Source organism: Marmota marmota, unplaced genomic scaffold (assembly GCF_001458135.2).
Source record: "Marmota marmota marmota unplaced genomic scaffold, marMar, whole genome shotgun sequence".
NCBI lineage: Eukaryota > Metazoa > Chordata > Mammalia > Rodentia > Sciuridae > Marmota > Marmota marmota.
In genome coordinates this window covers 19,624,608-19,643,213 of record NW_025999913.1, presented here as the reverse complement: position 1 = coordinate 19,643,213, position 18,606 = coordinate 19,624,608, and the positions used below count along the sequence as shown (strand labels likewise).

General features: G+C 44.5%; 4 protein-coding genes and 2 non-coding genes across 6 annotated transcripts; 3 read left to right on the top strand and 3 right to left on the bottom strand.

Moving 5' to 3' along the window:
• Nucleotides 1–257: 257 nt before the first annotated feature.
• Nucleotides 258–330, bottom strand: Trnar-ucg. The gene has a single exon. It is a non-coding gene; the product is annotated as a tRNA-Arg (tRNA).
• Nucleotides 331–5,626: 5,296 nt separating this feature from the next.
• Trnam-cau lies at nucleotides 5,627–5,698 on the bottom strand. Its single transcript has one exon. It is a non-coding gene; the product is annotated as a tRNA-Met (tRNA).
• Nucleotides 5,699–6,394: 696 nt separating this feature from the next.
• On the top strand, nucleotides 6,395–6,855 carry LOC125615616 (histone H4). Its single transcript, XM_048799919.1, has one exon. It carries the CDS (start codon nucleotides 6,460–6,462, stop codon nucleotides 6,769–6,771), a length of 312 nt encoding a protein of 103 aa, XP_048655876.1. The 5' UTR covers nucleotides 6,395–6,459; the 3' UTR covers nucleotides 6,772–6,855.
• A 6,870-nt stretch (nucleotides 6,856–13,725) lies between these two features.
• Nucleotides 13,726–14,167, bottom strand: LOC107149329 (histone H2B type 1-C/E/F/G/I). The gene has a single exon (XM_015494129.2). The coding sequence runs from the start codon at nucleotides 14,105–14,107 to the stop codon at nucleotides 13,727–13,729; it is 381 nt and encodes a 126-aa protein (XP_015349615.1). The 5' UTR covers nucleotides 14,108–14,167; the 3' UTR covers nucleotide 13,726.
• A 280-nt stretch (nucleotides 14,168–14,447) lies between these two features.
• On the top strand, nucleotides 14,448–15,113 carry LOC107149323 (histone H2A type 1-H-like). The gene has a single exon (XM_015494123.2). The coding sequence runs from the start codon at nucleotides 14,508–14,510 to the stop codon at nucleotides 14,898–14,900; it is 393 nt and encodes a 130-aa protein (XP_015349609.1). The 5' UTR covers nucleotides 14,448–14,507; the 3' UTR covers nucleotides 14,901–15,113.
• A 787-nt stretch (nucleotides 15,114–15,900) lies between these two features.
• LOC125615613 (histone H3.1) lies at nucleotides 15,901–16,404 on the top strand. The gene has a single exon (XM_048799909.1). It carries the CDS (start codon nucleotides 15,929–15,931, stop codon nucleotides 16,337–16,339), a length of 411 nt encoding a protein of 136 aa, XP_048655866.1. The 5' UTR covers nucleotides 15,901–15,928; the 3' UTR covers nucleotides 16,340–16,404.
• The last annotated feature ends 2,202 nt before the right edge of the window (nucleotides 16,405–18,606 follow it).

Below are 18,606 nucleotides of genomic sequence, written 5' to 3'. Positions count from 1 at the left end.
GACGCGGGCGGCCCGCCCGAGGCCTCCAGCGCGCTGACCGTCTGCAGTCCGTGCGGCTGGACTTTCGCTCCCTTTATTGCTGAGACCCTGGATTCTAAAATCCGGGGCCCAGGGCCTCGAGCTCCAGGGTGACTCCTCCGCAGGACAGGCGAAGACAAGGGCGTGGGAAAACCAGAGAAGGACGTGGGGCTGACGGTTCCTCCGTTACTAAGGAAGGACACAGGCACCGTCGCCCTTGGAGTCCGGAGGAAAAGGATTAACCACGAAGGGATTCGAACCCTCAATCTTCTGATCCGAAGTCAGACGCCTTATCCGTTAGGCCACGTGGTCCCCGGGAGCAGCTGCTCGCCGTGACACTTAGGGCGTGCAGGGGGCGTCTCGCTCCGCTCCTCAGCTTTCCTGAAGCTGGTGGGAACACCGGGACCTGGAAACCCCAGCCTTCCCGGGTCACTGGGGGCCGCGGCGTCGGGGTCGACATTCCGCGCGTCTGGTAATCTGTGGCTCCCGAGTGCAGGACAGCGGCCCCGTGGGACCGGAAAGATGCCCACCTGCCGCGTCCGTCGGCACCGAGCCCGGCCGCTCCGCTCGCACCCACCCTGCAGACCCAGGCACGGGCTGGCGGTCATCGGGCAGCCGCGCCCGGCGGGGTCCGGGTCTGCTTTCCCCGCGACGACGGTGTCGGGCACTGTGCACTGTGCGGCCTGGTCTGGATGGGCGTCTTGGGGTAGCCGAGAGGCAGGGTCGTTACTCTTTTGGGGGGCTCCCTCCGGTAAACCCAGGGCCATTGCTCTCTGTTGAGGTTCTCATGTATTATGAAGCTAAGGAACAAGGTCGGAATCCAAAAATTGTCAATGGACTGGTCAGTATACAATAAAAGGCGATGAAATCATTCCATGAGTAAGAAACGTCTTTATGGGATTTGTAGTGCTCTGGAGCACTGTTGGCCCCAAGACGGGATACAGATTTGAAGTTGTGTTTTGGGTGGCTTCTTTGAAGACTCTTAGTGAATCTCTGCGATCTCGTTTGAAGTTCACATTAGCATTTGACACAAAAGGTATTTCTTCAATCCAGGCACTGGGAGCATGTTCATTCATTTATGATGGCTTTTGATTTTTCTTGATTACTAAATAAGCAGTTTCTGGAACAGGGAAAAGCAGCTTTTTATATGGCCTTTCCCCACCTTGTCCATAAAAAAAACTTTTGGAAACTAGTAGGAGCTCAATAAAAATGTGCTGATTTTCTCATATACATACTTAAAAGAAATTTTTTTAGTTGTTAATGGAACTTTATTTTATTTATATGCGGTGCAGAGGGTCAAACCCAGGGCCTCACACATGCCAGGCACTTCTCTACCCCTGAGTCACAGCCCCAACCCTCATATACATATTTTTTGAATCCCATAATTATCTCTATTGTGAGCTTATTGACAAGAAGATATTCTTCTAGGCCTCTCAGCTCACAAGTTGCTGTGTGCCGAGGAGGACCCAGCTATGGACTTTCTCTCTCCTTCCCTCTTTTTCCTGGAGGCAGGCAGATTGGTTGAAAGATGTTGTAATATTCAGATGACACATGAACCTCTGTCACTAAACCATCATGGTAATGTTGCTGGAAGTGGTGGCAAGTGGTTGATTTCTGGATATTTCTTGAAGGGTTTGACGATTGGATTGGGGGTGTGAGAGGAACCATATAAATTTTCAATATCCCACCCCTACTCCACCCTCCCAACAATGAAGTTTCCACTGACTGCAATGGAAATGATTTGATTGCAGGAAGAATGTTTTGAGAGTCAAGTGTGTGTGAAGATCTATTGGTTAAGTGTTTTTGTTTTGTTTTGTTTTTGTTTTTTGGCACCAAGGATTGAATCCAGGGGTGCTTAACTACTGCAGCACATCCCCAGCCCTTTTTATTTTGAGACAGGGTCCAGCCAAGTTGCTTAGGGCCTTGCTAAGTTGCTGAGGTTGGCTTATGAATTCTCCATCTTTCTGCCTCAATGTTCCCAGCCACTGGGATTACTGGCCTGCCAAAGGGACAGCTTGCTCGGCCAGTGAAGTTTAAATGATGTATTGAACATTAAGTGGAGCTGACCAGTGTGGCTTGGTCAGACATAGATGAATATAGGTAGTGCCAAACCCTCCGTCTCACAGTTTAGGAGGGAAATGATTTGTTGAAGAATAAACTAATCATAAGGTAAATAAAAACCATAAAAATTCTAGTTTTTTTTTTTTTTTTTTGCGCTACCAAGAGAATCCTATCATATTCTTTGCTCAGAGTTGCCCATAGAAAACAAAACCTAAACTGTCTGCATTGCATACTGACTCCCTTAGTGACTTGCCCTTTCTTTATCTGCTCTGCATATCTTGAGAGTGCATTGTAATTCTAAACATTCAAGAGCTTCCTGGACATTTTTTACCCTTGCCGGCCCCCAGAGGCCTAACCACAGTTCCTTTTCTTGCTAGATATGCCCCCACCCCCAACTGAACAGGAAAGCTCCCCATTGGTGCTGTTCCCTTATCAGCAAGATCAGCTGTGACCCTTTCAGTTTCTGACATAATGGATTTGGCTTCTTTGCCAGCTCCCTCTGCTGCAAAACCTGCCTCTCATAGTCCTGCTTGCTCCTCCTCCTGAAGCAACCCCCAATGGCGCTGGGTGGTGTGCAGGGCCTTTCTCTTCTAGACAGACCAGTATAATCTCATCTATCTGATGTCACGGGTTTGGCCATTTCATGCATCAGTGAGTGAACTGGAGGTGCTTCCAACACAGCCACTTCACTTCTTTCCAACTTTCCCTCACACAACCTCCCTTACTGTGAATTATTTATTTATTATTTATGCCTCCTTGTGTGTGTGTGTGTGTGTGTGTGTTTCTGTGTGTTTTCTTTTGCCTAGAGTGCTCTTTCTGGCTAATAAGTACTTATCCAATGCCGCAGTCCGGCTGCAGCAAAATAACCGGGGGGTGACGAATAACTTGTGTACGTTGATACAGCAGGAGAAGGAGCCATTTATTGCAGGACAGGAGTGGTATTTATACATTCCACACAGCTTATCTTAATTAGCATAAACTAGATACATCAGTCAACCAATAAGAAATCTCCACACTTAATGGCTCGCTGGTGTTACTTGACAAACCACTCCCTCAGGCACTTTGCCAGGCCCTATCCAGACTTGTTTACAGACTCTAACAATCCAAGTTTTAGCTCAAAACCTGCCAACATTCCTCAACAGAGAGTTGCCAGGGCAAAGTTACACAGGAAAAGTGTTGTATTCTATTCAACTCTGTAGTAAGTGCCTTGGTGATGACCCTTGGTCACATTCTGAAAGTTAAATACTTGGAATGTCCACATTGTTACTGGGTAATGATGTTATTCTATATCCCTGAAGCAGTGAATCACCATGAACCAGGTTGTCAGCATATTTAAAGCAGACATTAACATTCATGGTGGCTGGTGTGATAGCTAGGTGACCAGCTCCCTCTAACAACTTTGACTCCATATTCAAGTGGACTTTGCTTGGCAGGTGCAACTGACAATGTCCTTGCAGTTCAGTGTTAGACCACGACACAAGAAAAGACCACTGACTCCAATTAAAATCAAATTAAAGCGAGCTTATTATTTTGACCAGCTTGGCTGCCTCTCTCATTAAAAACCTTGGGAACAATAGAGCACCACAGCTTTCCTGTAGCCCAGCTTTATAGCCCAGAAAGTTACACAAAGGGGGGTTACAGATAACAAAACTCTGATGAGCATAACACAAAGGATAGTTTACATTTTTGCTGGCCCCATCATCAGAATTTATGAAGGTCATTAGAGCCTCAGAGAGGGTCGTTATCTGGCCAGGGAAGGCCAAGATTTATGAGGCGTCACTAAAGTTTCAGAGAGGGCTGCTATCTGGTCAGAGAGAGCCAGGCATGGGTGAGTTCAAGGCATGGGCAGGCATTTTCCAAGCAGGTTCAGAATTTGCAGTAATTTATAGTAAAGCCGAAATTAGCTTTTCATGGCTTTGTGTCGAGATGGCTCCCAATTTTAAGAGAAAATCAGGCTGGGTCTATCAACAGCTGGAGAGAAGCACACAAGTGTGATTACTGACTGATAACAGAGGACAGGAAGCCTTCTCCAGCTTTCTGCCACCTGCATTTCCCCCAATTTTCCTGCATTCTATCCTTTGCTGTAATAAATCTTAATCTGTTAATCTGTTAATGCAGAGTTTTATAAGAGCCCCCCTCCCCCCCAAAAAACCACACTTAACTAGTGGATGGCCATGACTGGACAATCCAAATTTTCCTTGTTCCCTCTGCACTCAACACATTAACCTTTTAAAGAAGTGATGCTATTGTGACCCAAAGCTCAGTTTCTGTCCCCAATGCTTATCAATGCCAATTTAATAATGAGGACACAGTTTTGAGAAAAATAAGTTTTATTGCTTTGCTAGCAAAGGAGAAACACAGGGGACTCCTCTCCCAAAGGCTGTGACTCTCCCCATCAGGAGGGACATGTGTGTGTGTGTGTGTGTGTGTGTGTTTAAAGAACTCTTCAAGGGTACATTCCAGGTATGCTCTGATGGGACCAGGGGGCCCTGATGGCCCCCTGGTTAGGATTCACTTTTTAATTTGGGAGGTAATTACTTACCAGATCCTCAGCAGGCATCACCTTCCTGTAGTGCATGTGTTCAAGGGCAGTTAACTAGGGGAAGAAAAGATTACAGTCTCCCTATTCTTGTTAGGGAGGGGAAGAGGGGAGAAGAGAGAAAAAAACATTAAAAAAAAAAAAAAAGCCTTAGAGCAATGAGGGCTGCAGAAGGTGAAGGGGCCACTGTTACATTATAATGAAAATATTTCCTTCTTTAAAAATAGTTGTAGGCTACAGGCTACTTCACATCTTTTTCTCCTTAGCTTCTAGTACAGTATCTGACACATAAATATCTGAACAAGAATCCTTTCAGACAGAGAGAAAAATAAAACAACACATGTGCTTAAAGAAAATAAGGGCAGAGAATGGCTGTACAGGAAATATTCTAGGAAGAAAGATTACAAACACATTTACCAGTGGCAGGGGCAGAAGGGTTTTCTGAGGACGAGTTCAAAGGTAGCTATCCAAAGTCCACACCTGTTGCAAACTACTACTCACTCACAAGGGTAGGAGTCTGGTAGTTGCAAAGACTCTGCAGAGTGACTCTTAGTGAATTTACAGTCTATCATCAACCTAACCACTCGGCAAGAAAGGCTTTCTAATTATTTATCAAAACAAATCAAACAAACAAACCAAAAACCAAAACCAAAACCAAAACCCTAACTAACCAAACAAAACTACATTCCTGTGTTCCTACCCCGTCCTGGTCCTTGGCATTCAGTTTATTTCAGCATTTTCCCCCGCTTCGGAGGCAGCAAAGAATTGTCATGGCACGGCCATTTTGGCAGCTGGAAGAAATCTGATTTATTATGAGAGGACACTTGGGTGTCCATGAAAACGTTCTGTTTATCTGCAAAGATTGCAAAATAGTTCAAATTTATTTCCTGACAGATGTTCTTAATTTCAGGACTGTTTTTCCTCTCTAAAAATCTAGATTCATTTTTCTTAGTTATTGTGAAACTAGTCTAGAAGATTTTTATATTAGGAAAGAAAGAAGACCAGAGATAGCAGAGGATGGTTTCGATCCATCGACCTCTGGGTTATGGGCCCAGCACGCTTCCGCTGCGCCACTCTGCTCTGCGTCACTACTTCCTTCTAATAATACTCTTAACACTGTCTATAAGCTATATGTTCAGCCCACCTACAATTAAACCGACTTGAGAGAAATCGCCTTTTTTGGATCATAGGATGCAAATTGTTTGGAAGAGTGCTGCTTACAGAATCAAAGACAAAACTAGGAGAAGAGAAACGCAGACACTTGCACACTGGTGAGTTACTGGGTGCAGAGCAAAGGGCGGTCAGACTTTAATAAGCAGGGGGAGCAGGGTAGGTCGGGAATGGAACCCGGGACTCCCGTGGGCCTTTACCACGAGTCAGTAACCGGCCGTGTCTCTGCCTTCGGGGAGGAGGTTTTCTTTGGCGTGGTGATGCAGCCAATCTAGCGTGTTCCTTTCTCTCCAGTGAGGGGTGGTAACGGGGACAAAGGTGGCTTCCGCATAGCAGAGACTGCAGTTTTGGTCATGTGGTGAAAGCTCCAGCGCAACTGTTCTAAAGCACAGGATAACCACTAAACGCTGTGTATACTTTTTTGGTTTGGCGTAGTTGTTGAAAGGTCGGAAAACTCCCCCTTGGGGACAAAGAGCCCGCCTGAAAGACCTGCGTAGAGGGCATGCTCAGGCGGAGGCCCCGGATGTTAGTGACGTCATCTGGGCTGAGCTCTGAAAGGCGGGGCGAAAGGCCCCGCGTCTTCAGTCTTCAATCAGGTCCGAAATCCGTGCATATAAGGGAATTGCTTCTCTGCTTTCACGCTTTCGGCACTCTTCATTACCGCTTTAGCCATGTCTGGTCGTGGTAAGGGAGGTAAAGGTCTTGGCAAAGGCGGCGCCAAGCGTCACCGCAAGGTGCTGCGCGACAACATCCAGGGCATCACCAAGCCCGCCATCCGCCGCCTGGCCCGCCGTGGCGGCGTCAAGCGCATCTCCGGGCTCATCTACGAGGAGACCCGCGGCGTGCTCAAGGTGTTCCTGGAGAACGTGATCCGCGACGCCGTCACCTACACGGAGCACGCCAAGCGCAAGACGGTCACGGCCATGGACGTGGTCTACGCGCTCAAGCGCCAGGGCCGCACGCTCTACGGCTTCGGCGGCTGAGCGTCCGTCGCTTAACTTTACCAACCAAAGGCCCTTTTCAGGGCCGCCCACAGCTTTCTTTAAAAGAGCTCTTCCTTACTTCCATATTGATGTTGCGTGTTGCATTTCATTTCGTCCTTTGTCACGGCATGTCGTGTTCTGTTGTAACCAGTATAAGCTGACCTAGGCCTGTGTAGCTAGGGCGGTCCTCTGTTGCGCGAGAGGTAAGTGGAGCTGGCCCCACACGGTCTCAGCACTGGAGCCGGCTTCTGGAGGCTGCCTGCCCTGCCTCCTGGTGCACAGTGTCCCTGGAGCGTCCTGAGCTGCACAGAGCGCTGGGTGCTGGCAGCAATGTGTAGGTGCAGGCCAGCAATCGGCTTGGAGTTATAGTGCGATTTATTACAAGGAGGAACGCTAAGATTACGCCGTCGATAGGACGTTAAGGAGCAAACGCAAACATCCTTATTTACAGAAATGAGGGCATGTTTATGTGCAGGCATCAGTGGACTTGTTAGGTGCACTGTTTAATTCCCACACTCTAGTACTGTTAACTAATTTAAACCAAAGTCTCAAGGTCTATATTTAATTTACGTAGAAAATATCCCAAACAATGCTTGGCTCAGAGAGTGAACCACGTTTTTGTTTCGGCTCTTAAACTGTCCTTGGGTGTTCCTGTTTTTTTGTTTTTGTTTTTTTAGATATTGATTTGCTTGCGATTAGTCCCTCAGAAGTTCCATTAGTTTGACTTATTTCTGGTGGAAGTGCTTTACAAAATGTTTTACTTCGTTTATTTATAATGTGAAGTAGAAGCGATTTGCTTGAAATTTGTACCTCGCATGAGGGGGCACATGATGTTTTGTTTATCCAAATGCAAGTTGATATATAAATGCTTGGCATAAGGTGATAGTTTATTGTAAAATAAGGCCTTTTTTTCCCTTATCATAGCAAGCGATCTGTATGGTGCTACTTTTATATCAAGAAAGCTAACAAAGGCATTTTGAATATCATCTTTTTATAAGATGGATTCTTGCGTGTCAATATGAATCTCTATTGGAGCAAAGGCATTGGTTTGAGGAGAAACCTCCATAAGGATGTCGTAGCACTTTTATTTTCTATAGTCTGATATTTATAGCAGTGGGTGGAAGTGAATAAAAATAATATTCTTATGTTCATTTATGGAGTTTATTGGGTGTGGGTGTGTAAGCAAATAAAAGTGTGTTAGATGGTGTTAAGTGCTATGAGATTACTGAAGCAGAGAAAGGCACAGTGTGTGAAGAAGAAGGTAATATTTAGATGATAGCGGCATAGAAAGTTCATTGACAAAGTGGAACGGAGAAAAAAGACAATGGGAAAATGAAGCAGTGTTCCAAGTAGGACTGCCTGGGGTGCAGGAGAAGGAGGCAAGGTCTGGGAAGCAAATGGAAGTGAGTAGTTCCTATCTGGCCTCCTATGCTGGTGTGTAACTGCTTTCAGTTTTACATTGAATGAGGTGGAGACCACTGAACAGTTTTGAGCAGACAACTTGACAACATCTGATTTACTTCAAAATGATCTGTCTGCATGTCTGGGGAATTGCCTGATAGGACCAGGGTAGAAGCCAGGAGACAGGCTATTGCAACAAGTCAGATGAGATGACAGTGGCTTGGGCTTCAGTGTTAGTGGTTGAGGCTGTGAAAAGTGGTAGATTTCAGATATTTTTATCCACACTTCCACCCCCACCCTGAGCTACTGATATAGGGGACTAGAGAAATATTTACCATAATTCCAATGATTTTTAGCCATAGCAACAAGGATGGAGATACCAGTTACTAAAATGGGAAGAGTAAGGAAGAAACACGTTTCAGAGAGAATTAGTCTTAGTTTTGTATATTCAGAGTTTGAAAAGTTGTTAATATCTAAGAGGAAGATATGAAATGGGCAGTTGATGTATGAGTCTGGAGTTTAGGGTAAAGGTCTGAGTTGGAAACGTAATTGACATGAAAACAGAGAAGCTACATGATCAGATGCAACTTCTTAGGAAAGAAGGTTGATAATGAAGAGCAGCAATTCAAGGGCTGAATGAGCTCTGTGATATGTGGATTCCTAACTGATGGTTCTACAGGTGCTTCCTCAATCAATTCTTTTTCTCCTGTAGCTTCTTCTGTAGAATATGTATTATCACCACTTTATAGATGTGGAAGAATACCTTTAAGTTATAAATATAGGCAATGAAATTGAAAAATTTACTCAACCTTTTAAAGCCATGGGGTTATTACTATGAGGATCCAGTGATATACATGCACGCCTTTTCCAAAGTGCACCTCTTTCCCCACATATTTTGCAAACAACTCCAGGGAGTTATTGGGCTTCCTGAAACCCATTTGTGAAACTCACCTCAAGAGTCCTCTATCTAATGCCTTTTCTCCTAGCTTTACTAATCCTTGCAGTTCTGTGAACATGAATCTTGAAAATGAAAATCTGGTTCTGTTGAACTGATGTTTACTTGTTGCTATCGAAATATCATCTGCATGTTGATTTGGAAATTAAATCACAGCCCCCAGATTTCCCTTGAACTCCAGTCTCAGAAACCATACTACTTTTTTGGCATCTGTGCCTGAAGTCCAATCAATAGCCACTTCCAACTTAACAGTCCTCAGACAGCATTTCTGACATGACCTCTGTAGAGCAGCTCCTCTTGGATTTGGTGAGTGGTGATTCTCACCTGTCAGCTACAATCCTATCATTTTTTTTTTTTTTTTTTTTTTTTTAAANTGCACTGATAGTCCCCTCTCTGAGGACCTCCATGCCAGATCTCTGAATGTGTTAGTCCCTTACTTCCTTCAGGTTTGTATTTAAATATCCTGTGGATGAGGCTGTCTGTGACCATGCTGTTTTAGCACTGCAATTTCTATATCTGTCTCCACTTCCTGTTTTCCTCTTCCTTGCAGTTGAGGAGCCTACAGTCTACCAGGAACGAAAAGCATAACCCTATGGAAGGCAGAGCAGGGGTGGAATACCATATAGGATGTCAGCAGAATGTAATTCAAGTCACTTTTCCTTTTTCTGGCAGAAAGGGATGGTAATTCATGAAGAATCTTTTAAAAGCGAGGTGGGCTGTATGCCTATAATTTCGGTGACTCCGGAGCGAGCTCAGTGATAAGAAAGGGGGTGGGTTGGGAAGACACAGTAGGTGATTGATTAAAAAAAATTCTTTTAAACAAGTCTATATTAGCAATTTTTGCAAAGTTCAGGTGTGATTTTCTTATAACCAAATTTCAGTACTAGCTATATTTCATAAATCATGGAGATTCTGACTTTTTGTAGAAGGGAGTTTACTTTTCCGCTAATATACAAACACAAGAGTACATTAAACACAGACAGGTTGTAAAGGATAATCTGATGACCATATCTGAATCCAGTTGCCAATTAGGAATAACAAAGCAAAACGGCTGCTTTGACCTCATCTCATCTTTCTGCTATCCATCAGAGGTAACCACAGCTCAGAATTTTGTATTTCCATCTTTTTTTTTGCCTTAAAAATTCCTGTTTGGCCCTTATATTCATACTACACAAAGTTTTGCTTAACTTTCTCATTTGTTCCTCTTCAACTTTAATGGAGCATTAGTTTATAAATAAGAACATATGCTTAGCATGACAGAGCTATGTAGTTTAAAAATTCTCAGTCTGTTTTTTCCTATTGGGCTAGACACTTTACTTTTCCTTAATTTAAAAATGTCGTTCATTTTTGCATATTAAGATATAGCATAACACTTGGTACAGAATTGTTACTCAATAATTATTTAAATATATTACTTTTCTTTTTAAAATAGGATAGAGACTTTGGAGAGGAAAAGATCTGAGGTAGAACATACTGTCTGTTGAACACACAAATGGGAATTGTGGAGAGCATCAAATGGAGAATGTTCTCTGCAGAGCAGTTAATCTTTTTACCCAGAAGAATGTAACAGTACTATTCACATTTTGGCATGGATCCTTCTAATACAGCCTCTCCTTCCCAACTATATTATGTGTGTGAATATATTATAATTGAGAAGACACTGTTTTGCAATTGTCCTTATCCCCACACTACCCCACAAACATTTTTTATTTATTTTTGTCACAATGTTTTTAATGATTGTTGCATACTATTTCACTATGGACAAAACCTATTTTTAGCCAAACTCTCAAACAATCATATTTCTGTTTTTTGGGCAAAATTAAGCAGAAGCATAGAGCATGTTTAAAAAATTAGAAGATCAGTAGGATTTTATATATTATTAACTATATGCACAAAAGGAAAGGGAATATTTTAAAATGAAGACAAGATTTCAAACTTGGATGTGTATATAGAGCTGAGGCAGAGCATAATGAGATCACTCTTGAGTACTATTAAGAAGCATTATCACTCTGTTTTTTCTTAACCCATGGCGCTTTACCATTGAGCCACATCCCCAGCCTTTTTTATTTTTATTTTTTATTTTGAGACAGGGTCTCGCTAAGTTGCTTAGGACCATGCTAAGTTGCTGAGACTGGCTTTGAATTTGTAATCTTCCTCTCTGAGCCTCTGAGCCCCTATGCCCAGCGTTACTACACTTCTTGTTATGGGTTGAATTTTATCTGTTCCAAATTCATATATTGAAGTTTTTAACATCTGAAAATATGACTCTATTTGGAGATAAAGATGCAAAATGAGGTTATTGAGGTGGGCCCTAATTCAATCTGGTGAAGAGATTAAAACACATACACACAGAGGAAGACCTCCTAAAGACAAAAGATAGCCATCTACAAGCCAAGAAGTGAGACTACAGAAGAAAACTGTTTACAAGGTTGATCTTAGACTTTACCTCCAGGATTGTGAGGACATTTGTTTAAGCCACACATCCTGTACTTTGCTATTTCTAGTGAACTAGAATCCTTCTTAAACATTTTCATTTTGTTTTTTTCTGGATGTTTTCAGTGTTCTGCCTGTTTTTCTACTGAGAAAAACAAGCACACAGAACACAGATCCACCCATAGGATGTTGTACAGAGGAAACTATTTTTTCCTTCTACCCATCTTGGGTTCCTTGACTGGGGGCCTGTAAGAAGAACAAACAAGAGAAACACATGCACATTCATTTAAGTTTTACATGACATGAGAGCCTTCTTAAGGGAAGAAAGACCTGAAGAAGCTGTTAAAGCTGTTTTCATGCTGGGGTTGATAAAGTGGACAATCTCGGAGAAGTGTAGCAGGACAAAGAAAATATGAACTAATGTTAAACTAGGGGAAAACTAGCAAGGCCTGTTGAGTCCTGCTGGGGTTTGCAGGTCTCACAAGAATCTTAGGGTGACCTGCTTTAGAGGAGAAAGCTGGGACATGGTCAGAGACTGTCCTACACATGCTGTTTCTCAAATTCTCTCACCTGAAAATAGTATATCAGGGTTCTACAATGTGTGGTAGTATATTCTTAACTCCATCTATATATATACAATTGAGGGTAGATGGGAGATAGTGACTTTTTTGGGTCCTCCTTGATTATTACCATGGGAAGGTCAGAAAGACAGCGGCTACTTGAAAGAGCCTAAACATGATGTTACTTCTACTTTAAGGCTGAGGTGTTCTAGTGTTCCTCAGCATTCTAGGCACAGGTATTTGCACATTTTCTCTAAAATGACCACTGTCAGGGGCAGAGTGAGTTCAGATAAGCTAGGCCTCCTCAGGCAGTGGTTCTGTCCAATTAAAGCATATACTTGTTAAGCTGAAGAAGTCCATCTAACAAATAGGTATTTGAGGTTTGTGGGAATAAGAGGAAGACCTAGTATATAAATGGGAGGGAAGCATATACAGTGAGTTAATGAATTGAGAAATAGGCATGGGGAGACCAAAAATTTTCTTGACCTGCAGGACATCAAGGAGGGCGATGAACCTAGGCCGGGAGGAATGAAGGGACAAGAGACACGAGGGATGACAGCAAGACAGGAGTTCTGATCAAGCTGCAAATTTTTATTGTTCACACAGAGGTATTTATATGCTGGGGATGGGGAAGCTCTCCTATTGGCAGTTGCTGGATGTAGGTTGTAAAACTGCCAGCTGCAGGATGTTTGCTCAAGGGAGATAACTGCAGGATGTTCCAGGAAGATAGATGTTTCCCAGGCAGGCTGTTTCTTGTAAAGGTCAGGCTATTCTCAGAAAGAGAACTTCCTTCTAGCCCCTGACAAAAAAATAGATAAATAAACAGATAAGTAAAACAAAAATTAAAAAGCAATTCTTACAAGAGTTTCCACATTTCTATCCTTAAGCAATCTGGACCTATCTTTTTTTTTTTTTTTTTGGTACTGGGGATTGAAAGGACCTATATTTTTAAGATGAACTTAAACTGAATTCCCAAGAAGGGTCCTATTAGGATAAACAGCCCACAGAAGCTCCTTTTTGCATTCATATCTTACCAATGAGGGTTGTTTTGCCATTAGCCAATCAGACCTAAGCCCTTCACACCTATTTACAACCCTCATTTGCATAGAGGACCGGAGTGGGAACTTGAGCGGGAACCGTTTGTCCTTCCCTTTGTTCTTCCAAAGGGCTCGGCTAAGGAACCCCACACGAATGTGAAGACCTTGAAACCTATTTCTCTAAATACGCAATCTCAGGGAATTGAAGTAGTTGTGGACAAGATCCATTATCAGGTTAGGAAGAACCGGGAGAGTCCTTGGAGCCACTGAAGTCTCTGGACCTGCCCATTATTATGCATACACTCACTACTCCCCAAACCGGTGTCAGAATTGGAAAAATTATGTTGCTAAAAGGCAATGTGGACACAAACACTAATTACGTAGGACACTAACTGCTTTGCATTTTGCTCTTAATTTATCAGGTATAAGACAAAAATAAAGTTTAAGGTCAGTATCATGTATTGTTCCAACAATTTACTGTCATAATTCTTGAGTTGCAGTTCTCTCATGAAACTGTGGGTGGCTCTGAAAAGAGCCTTTGGGTTTAATAAACGCATTCGCAGCACTGTTTACTTGGAGCTGGTGTACTTTGTGACCGCCTTGGTGCCCTCCGACACAGCGTGCTTGGCCAGCTCCCCGGGCAGCAGCAGGCGCACAGCCGTCTGGATCTCCCGGGACGTGATGGTCGAGCGCTTGTTGTAGTGCGCCAGGCGCGAGGCCTCGCCGGCGATGCGCTCGAAGATGTCGTTCACGAAGGAGTTCATGATGCCCATGGCCTTGGACGAGATGCCGGTGTCGGGGTGCACCTGCTTGAGCACCTTGTACACGTACACCGAGTAGCTCTCCTTGCGGCTGCGCTTGCGCTTCTTGCCGTCCTTCTTCTGCGCCTTGGTCACCGCCTTCTTGGAGCCCTTCTTCGGGGCGGGAGCGGACTTCGCTGGCTCAGGCATACTGGAACACAACTACCAGGATCCAAGATAGAGAAACTGTGAGCACAAGCTCAAAACACCCTTAATATTTGCTTGCTTGTATGCAAATTAAGGATTGCAGAATAACTCCTTCTCATTGGCTGTTTTAGTATCTTAACCTCTCATAGGCTATTTTTGAAATCTAGCTCTTATTGGTTCTTTCCCTAACTCCACCTTACTTTGAACTTTCAACTACAAACATTTCATGTAAATTAGAGGTGTTTCTTTAAATTTTAATCATCTGCCTTTTAATTGGCTGAGACTTGTCTTCAGCTCATGGCATAGGCTACTTTGCAAAACGGCAGGAGAGTATAAAAGGCTAGCTGCTTGCGCACTTGTAAACAGTTTTCCTGATTACTGTCACTTTGGTTCCCATTCTAATATGTCCGGACGCGGCAAACAAGGCGGCAAGGCGCGTGCCAAGGCCAAGACGCGCTCCTCCCGCGCCGGCCTGCAGTTCCCGGTAGGGCGAGTCCACCGCCTTCTGCGCAAGGGCAACTATGCTGAGCGGGTCGGGGCCGGCGCGCCCGTGTACCTGGCGGCGGTGCTCGAGTACCTGACGGCCGAGATCCTGGAGCTGGCTGGCAACGCGGCCCGCGACAACAAGAAGACGCGCATCATCCCGCGCCACCTGCAGCTGGCCATCCGCAACGACGAGGAGCTCAACAAGCTGTTAGGCCGCGTGACCATCGCGCAGGGCGGTGTCCTGCCCAACATCCAGGCAGTGCTGCTGCCCAAGAAGACCGAGAGCCACCATAAGGCTAAAGCCAAGTGAAGCAACCAAAGTCTGTGTGTAGCTACCTAAGACCCAAAGGCTCTTTTCAGAGCCATCCACATTTGCATTTAAAGAGCTTTGTAACAGGCTTTACCTAGTTTTCGTAGCACAGTAGGTAAACTTTATGTACCTGACCAGAACCCTTAAGGTCACTCGCTATACCCGTGGCTGAAGTAAAATGAGACGCCCTGGAAGCTGTGAGGAAGGAAAATGAGAAAAGCTTTTGATTGCTTTCAAGTAAAGACTGGTAGGGGCATACAAATTACGCCCAAATTTTCCGAAATCGAGGGTTGGATTAGATCACAGCTTCCGTTGTCCTTTATTCTTAGAATATTTCTCTAGCAAAGGAAACCGAAAATAAACGAATGATTTTTGAGTTTGTGGAAAAGGTACCCGAGGAATAGGCTACCTGGACTGCTAAAAACAGCGCAATGTAAGATTCTTGAAAAGTAAGCCCGAGCTTTCACCTTAACCTAGAGTATCCGGCAAAACTCCATTCCATTTGGGCTAGCTTTCGCATGTCAGTTAACACTTGCCCAGTGACGCTGGGGCCAGGCATTTGCCGGTAATGTCCCAGGTACTGCATCCAGAAATCCTATGTATATAAAGGTCAAAGCTTCCACAAGTTGAATCTAGGCGCGGGCAGTCGAGGTGCCTAGAGGGAACCACCCCCCACCACCAAATACATCCGTTCTTAAAGCGTTAGGAATCTAGTCCCACCACACACCAAACAAATGAGAAGTAGCATATTCCAAGACCTTCTAAGTGGTTCCTTAGTTCCACTCTAGACATCTAGGACATTAACTCCCTGGGTCACAGACAAAAGATGAGGAATTGGCAGAATAAGTAATTCATCCAATCAGAGCCTTCAGCAATTTACCAATCACCTTGTTGATTCCGTAGCCAATGGCTTTATTGCGCGCGAGTTTTGAAAACCAAGGAGACCAATCAGAATGTTTCTGAGTGTATATAACCATAATCTCTTCTGGCACAACTTCTAAGCCTTTGCTGTTTTCTCTTCCTCTGCCATGGCTCGCACAAAGCAAACCGCGCGTAAGTCCACCGGCGGCAAGGCCCCGCGCAAGCAGCTGGCTACCAAGGCCGCCCGCAAGAGCGCCCCGGCCACCGGCGGCGTCAAGAAGCCTCACCGCTACCGGCCCGGCACCGTGGCGCTGCGCGAGATCCGCCGCTACCAGAAGTCCACCGAGCTGCTGATCCGCAAGCTGCCATTCCAGCGCCTGGTGCGCGAGATCGCGCAGGACTTCAAGACCGACCTGCGCTTCCAGAGCTCGGCCGTCATGGCGCTGCAAGAGGCCTGCGAGGCCTACCTGGTGGGTCTGTTTGAGGACACCAACCTGTGCGCCATCCACGCCAAGCGCGTCACCATCATGCCCAAGGACATCCAGCTGGCCCGCCGTATCCGCGGGGAGAGGGCGTAAAGCTCCCTTCCCTTGCCTTTCCTTTACCTAGCAAACGCAAAGGCTCTTCTAAGAGCCACCCACTTTGCTGAAACAGCTGTAATTACTTTGGTTAGTTGATGTTGGAAGGTATAGAATACTATTCTTTTAGAATGTCGTATCACCCTTTGCTTAGTGTGTACCCAATTTCGTAAGTGCGGATTGTGTTAACTCCGAAGTTTGGGAGTGACAAGCCTGTTAGATAACTGGCTTGGTGAGTGGCAGTCCTGGGAACAAACGGATGCAGAACATTTTAGTTAAACATCCTTTTAGATGGAAATTTTGTACCTATTGTTTTCTAATGTCTTATTAAGACCAAGGAAAAGGAAATTGTCTCCTGAGAGTTTGGCATTTTCGGGACCAAAAAATGACAGGTAAAGGTTGGTTAGTAGAGCTTGTTCATTTTTTGTGTGCATCTCCATGCATCTAGGTGAGAGTTGTCTTTAAGTGGTTAGGCTAATGAGGGGTGGTAGGGAACTTCCTTACTTTCTTGGGAAACTTGTGCCCTTTTATGCAAATAGAGAGGGAAAAAAGTCCTCTCCTTTGTATTTAATTTTGTACTGGGAATTATGTGTTCAATCACTGAGCTGCATCCCCAGACCCTCTTTGTTTTTACTTTGAAACAGGGTCTCTAAGTTACTGAGGGCCTGTTTAAGTTGCTGAGGCTGGCCTTTAACTTGAGATCCTCATGCCTCAGCCTTTGGAGTTGCTGGGATTACAGGTGTGGGTCACTGCATCGGACTAGTATCTGCTTCTTCATTCCTTTAACAATCATTTGGGAATGGCATATTCTGTTTTTTACAGAGGCCATTGGAAGGGATCTAACTTTTGCTGTAGATGAGATGCACAGCACTGAGAGGAGTAGAGCTCAAGAGTCTCTGTATTTCTCTCATTTAAGCAGCTTCTTTATTTTTAGTCTGAATTGTGCTCCACTGTGAAAAGTAGGACTTGGTTTCTTTTTCTTTTTTTGGATCTGTTAGATGAAGGCTGATCTGGAGCTTTTTTTCAGTAGGAGACAGAATGTGCCATTCTAAAAATGTTCTTTTGGCACAAGGATTGTGGATCTGAAGGTAATTAAGCAGAAGATGAAGAATAATTCTGCTTGGTCCTTTTTCTCTTGGCTGGCACTTCTCTAAAAATTTACTATTCTTTTTTGAAGGTGCTCTGTAAGCCTGAATTCAAAGCCACTTCTTTAAAAAACTACTCTGTCTCTGGGTGTCCTCGATGTGAAGCCAGAATTAGGCAGTTAGTATAGATAGGTAAATGGAGTCAGGCCAATTTTGAGTGAGTCCCAGCAAGTTGGAGACTGTCCCCTGAGGGATTGAGACTTAACTCCTCCAGACCCCTTCCTCCACCCTTATCCAGAACCTGTCCCTGCTCCAATCTATTGCCAAGGTCACCTGTCCCAGGAGTTGCCCCTCCCTACAGGGAGCTAATTGTTAATTAATGTTTCCTGGGCTGCTTCACCCTGCCCTTCCCCTTTCAGCCCACCTGTTTCCCACCTTTGGACCATTCCACCGAGCATTCCTGGGCCTAGTCACCTTCAGGAAGGAGAAAGGTAAGGGGGAAAGGCAGGAGAACAGAGGAAGCCTGGGACATATAAAAAGGGCAGAACACCTGGGATACCAGGACACCAGCTATGGCCCCTTCTGCCTCCCAGGAGAAGTCTATGTGACCTATTTTAAATAAACCCTGCTTTCTATGCTTGCTTTCCTAATGTTCAGACTTCAACATGTGAGGGAGCAGAACCCCGATAACCAGCAGCATCACATGTGTATCTGTGAAACATGTAGATTAGTCTTCTGAAGTTTTCTCTTGGATATCTCTTCTTATGGCATCTGTTCTAACTAAGAATTTAAGAGTTAAGGAAAACATTATGTTTTCTTCCCTAAAAAAACAGAGAGAGAGCAAAAGCCTATAAGAGTTAGTGTTGGGTTGAGTTTAAATCCTACTGATAGTACTTCTGCTTACCAGCTTTATGGCCACAGGCAAATTGGCTGGCCCTGGTAAGACACTAGATTTATAAAGATTGCACATCACAATGACTTTAAGGACCAGGTAAGCCTTCATTGTATAGGGACAGTGGTGAGTGGAAGAAAAGTGGTGCAGGACTCATCAAACACATACCTGGGATAAGAAGTGGGTTTATTGTCAGGAGCCTGACAAACGGGCTCTGCACAAAGAGAGGGACAGCAGCAGTGACTCTTCTTTGAATGTTACCTTTTATCCTTTTATAGGCAGGAACCACA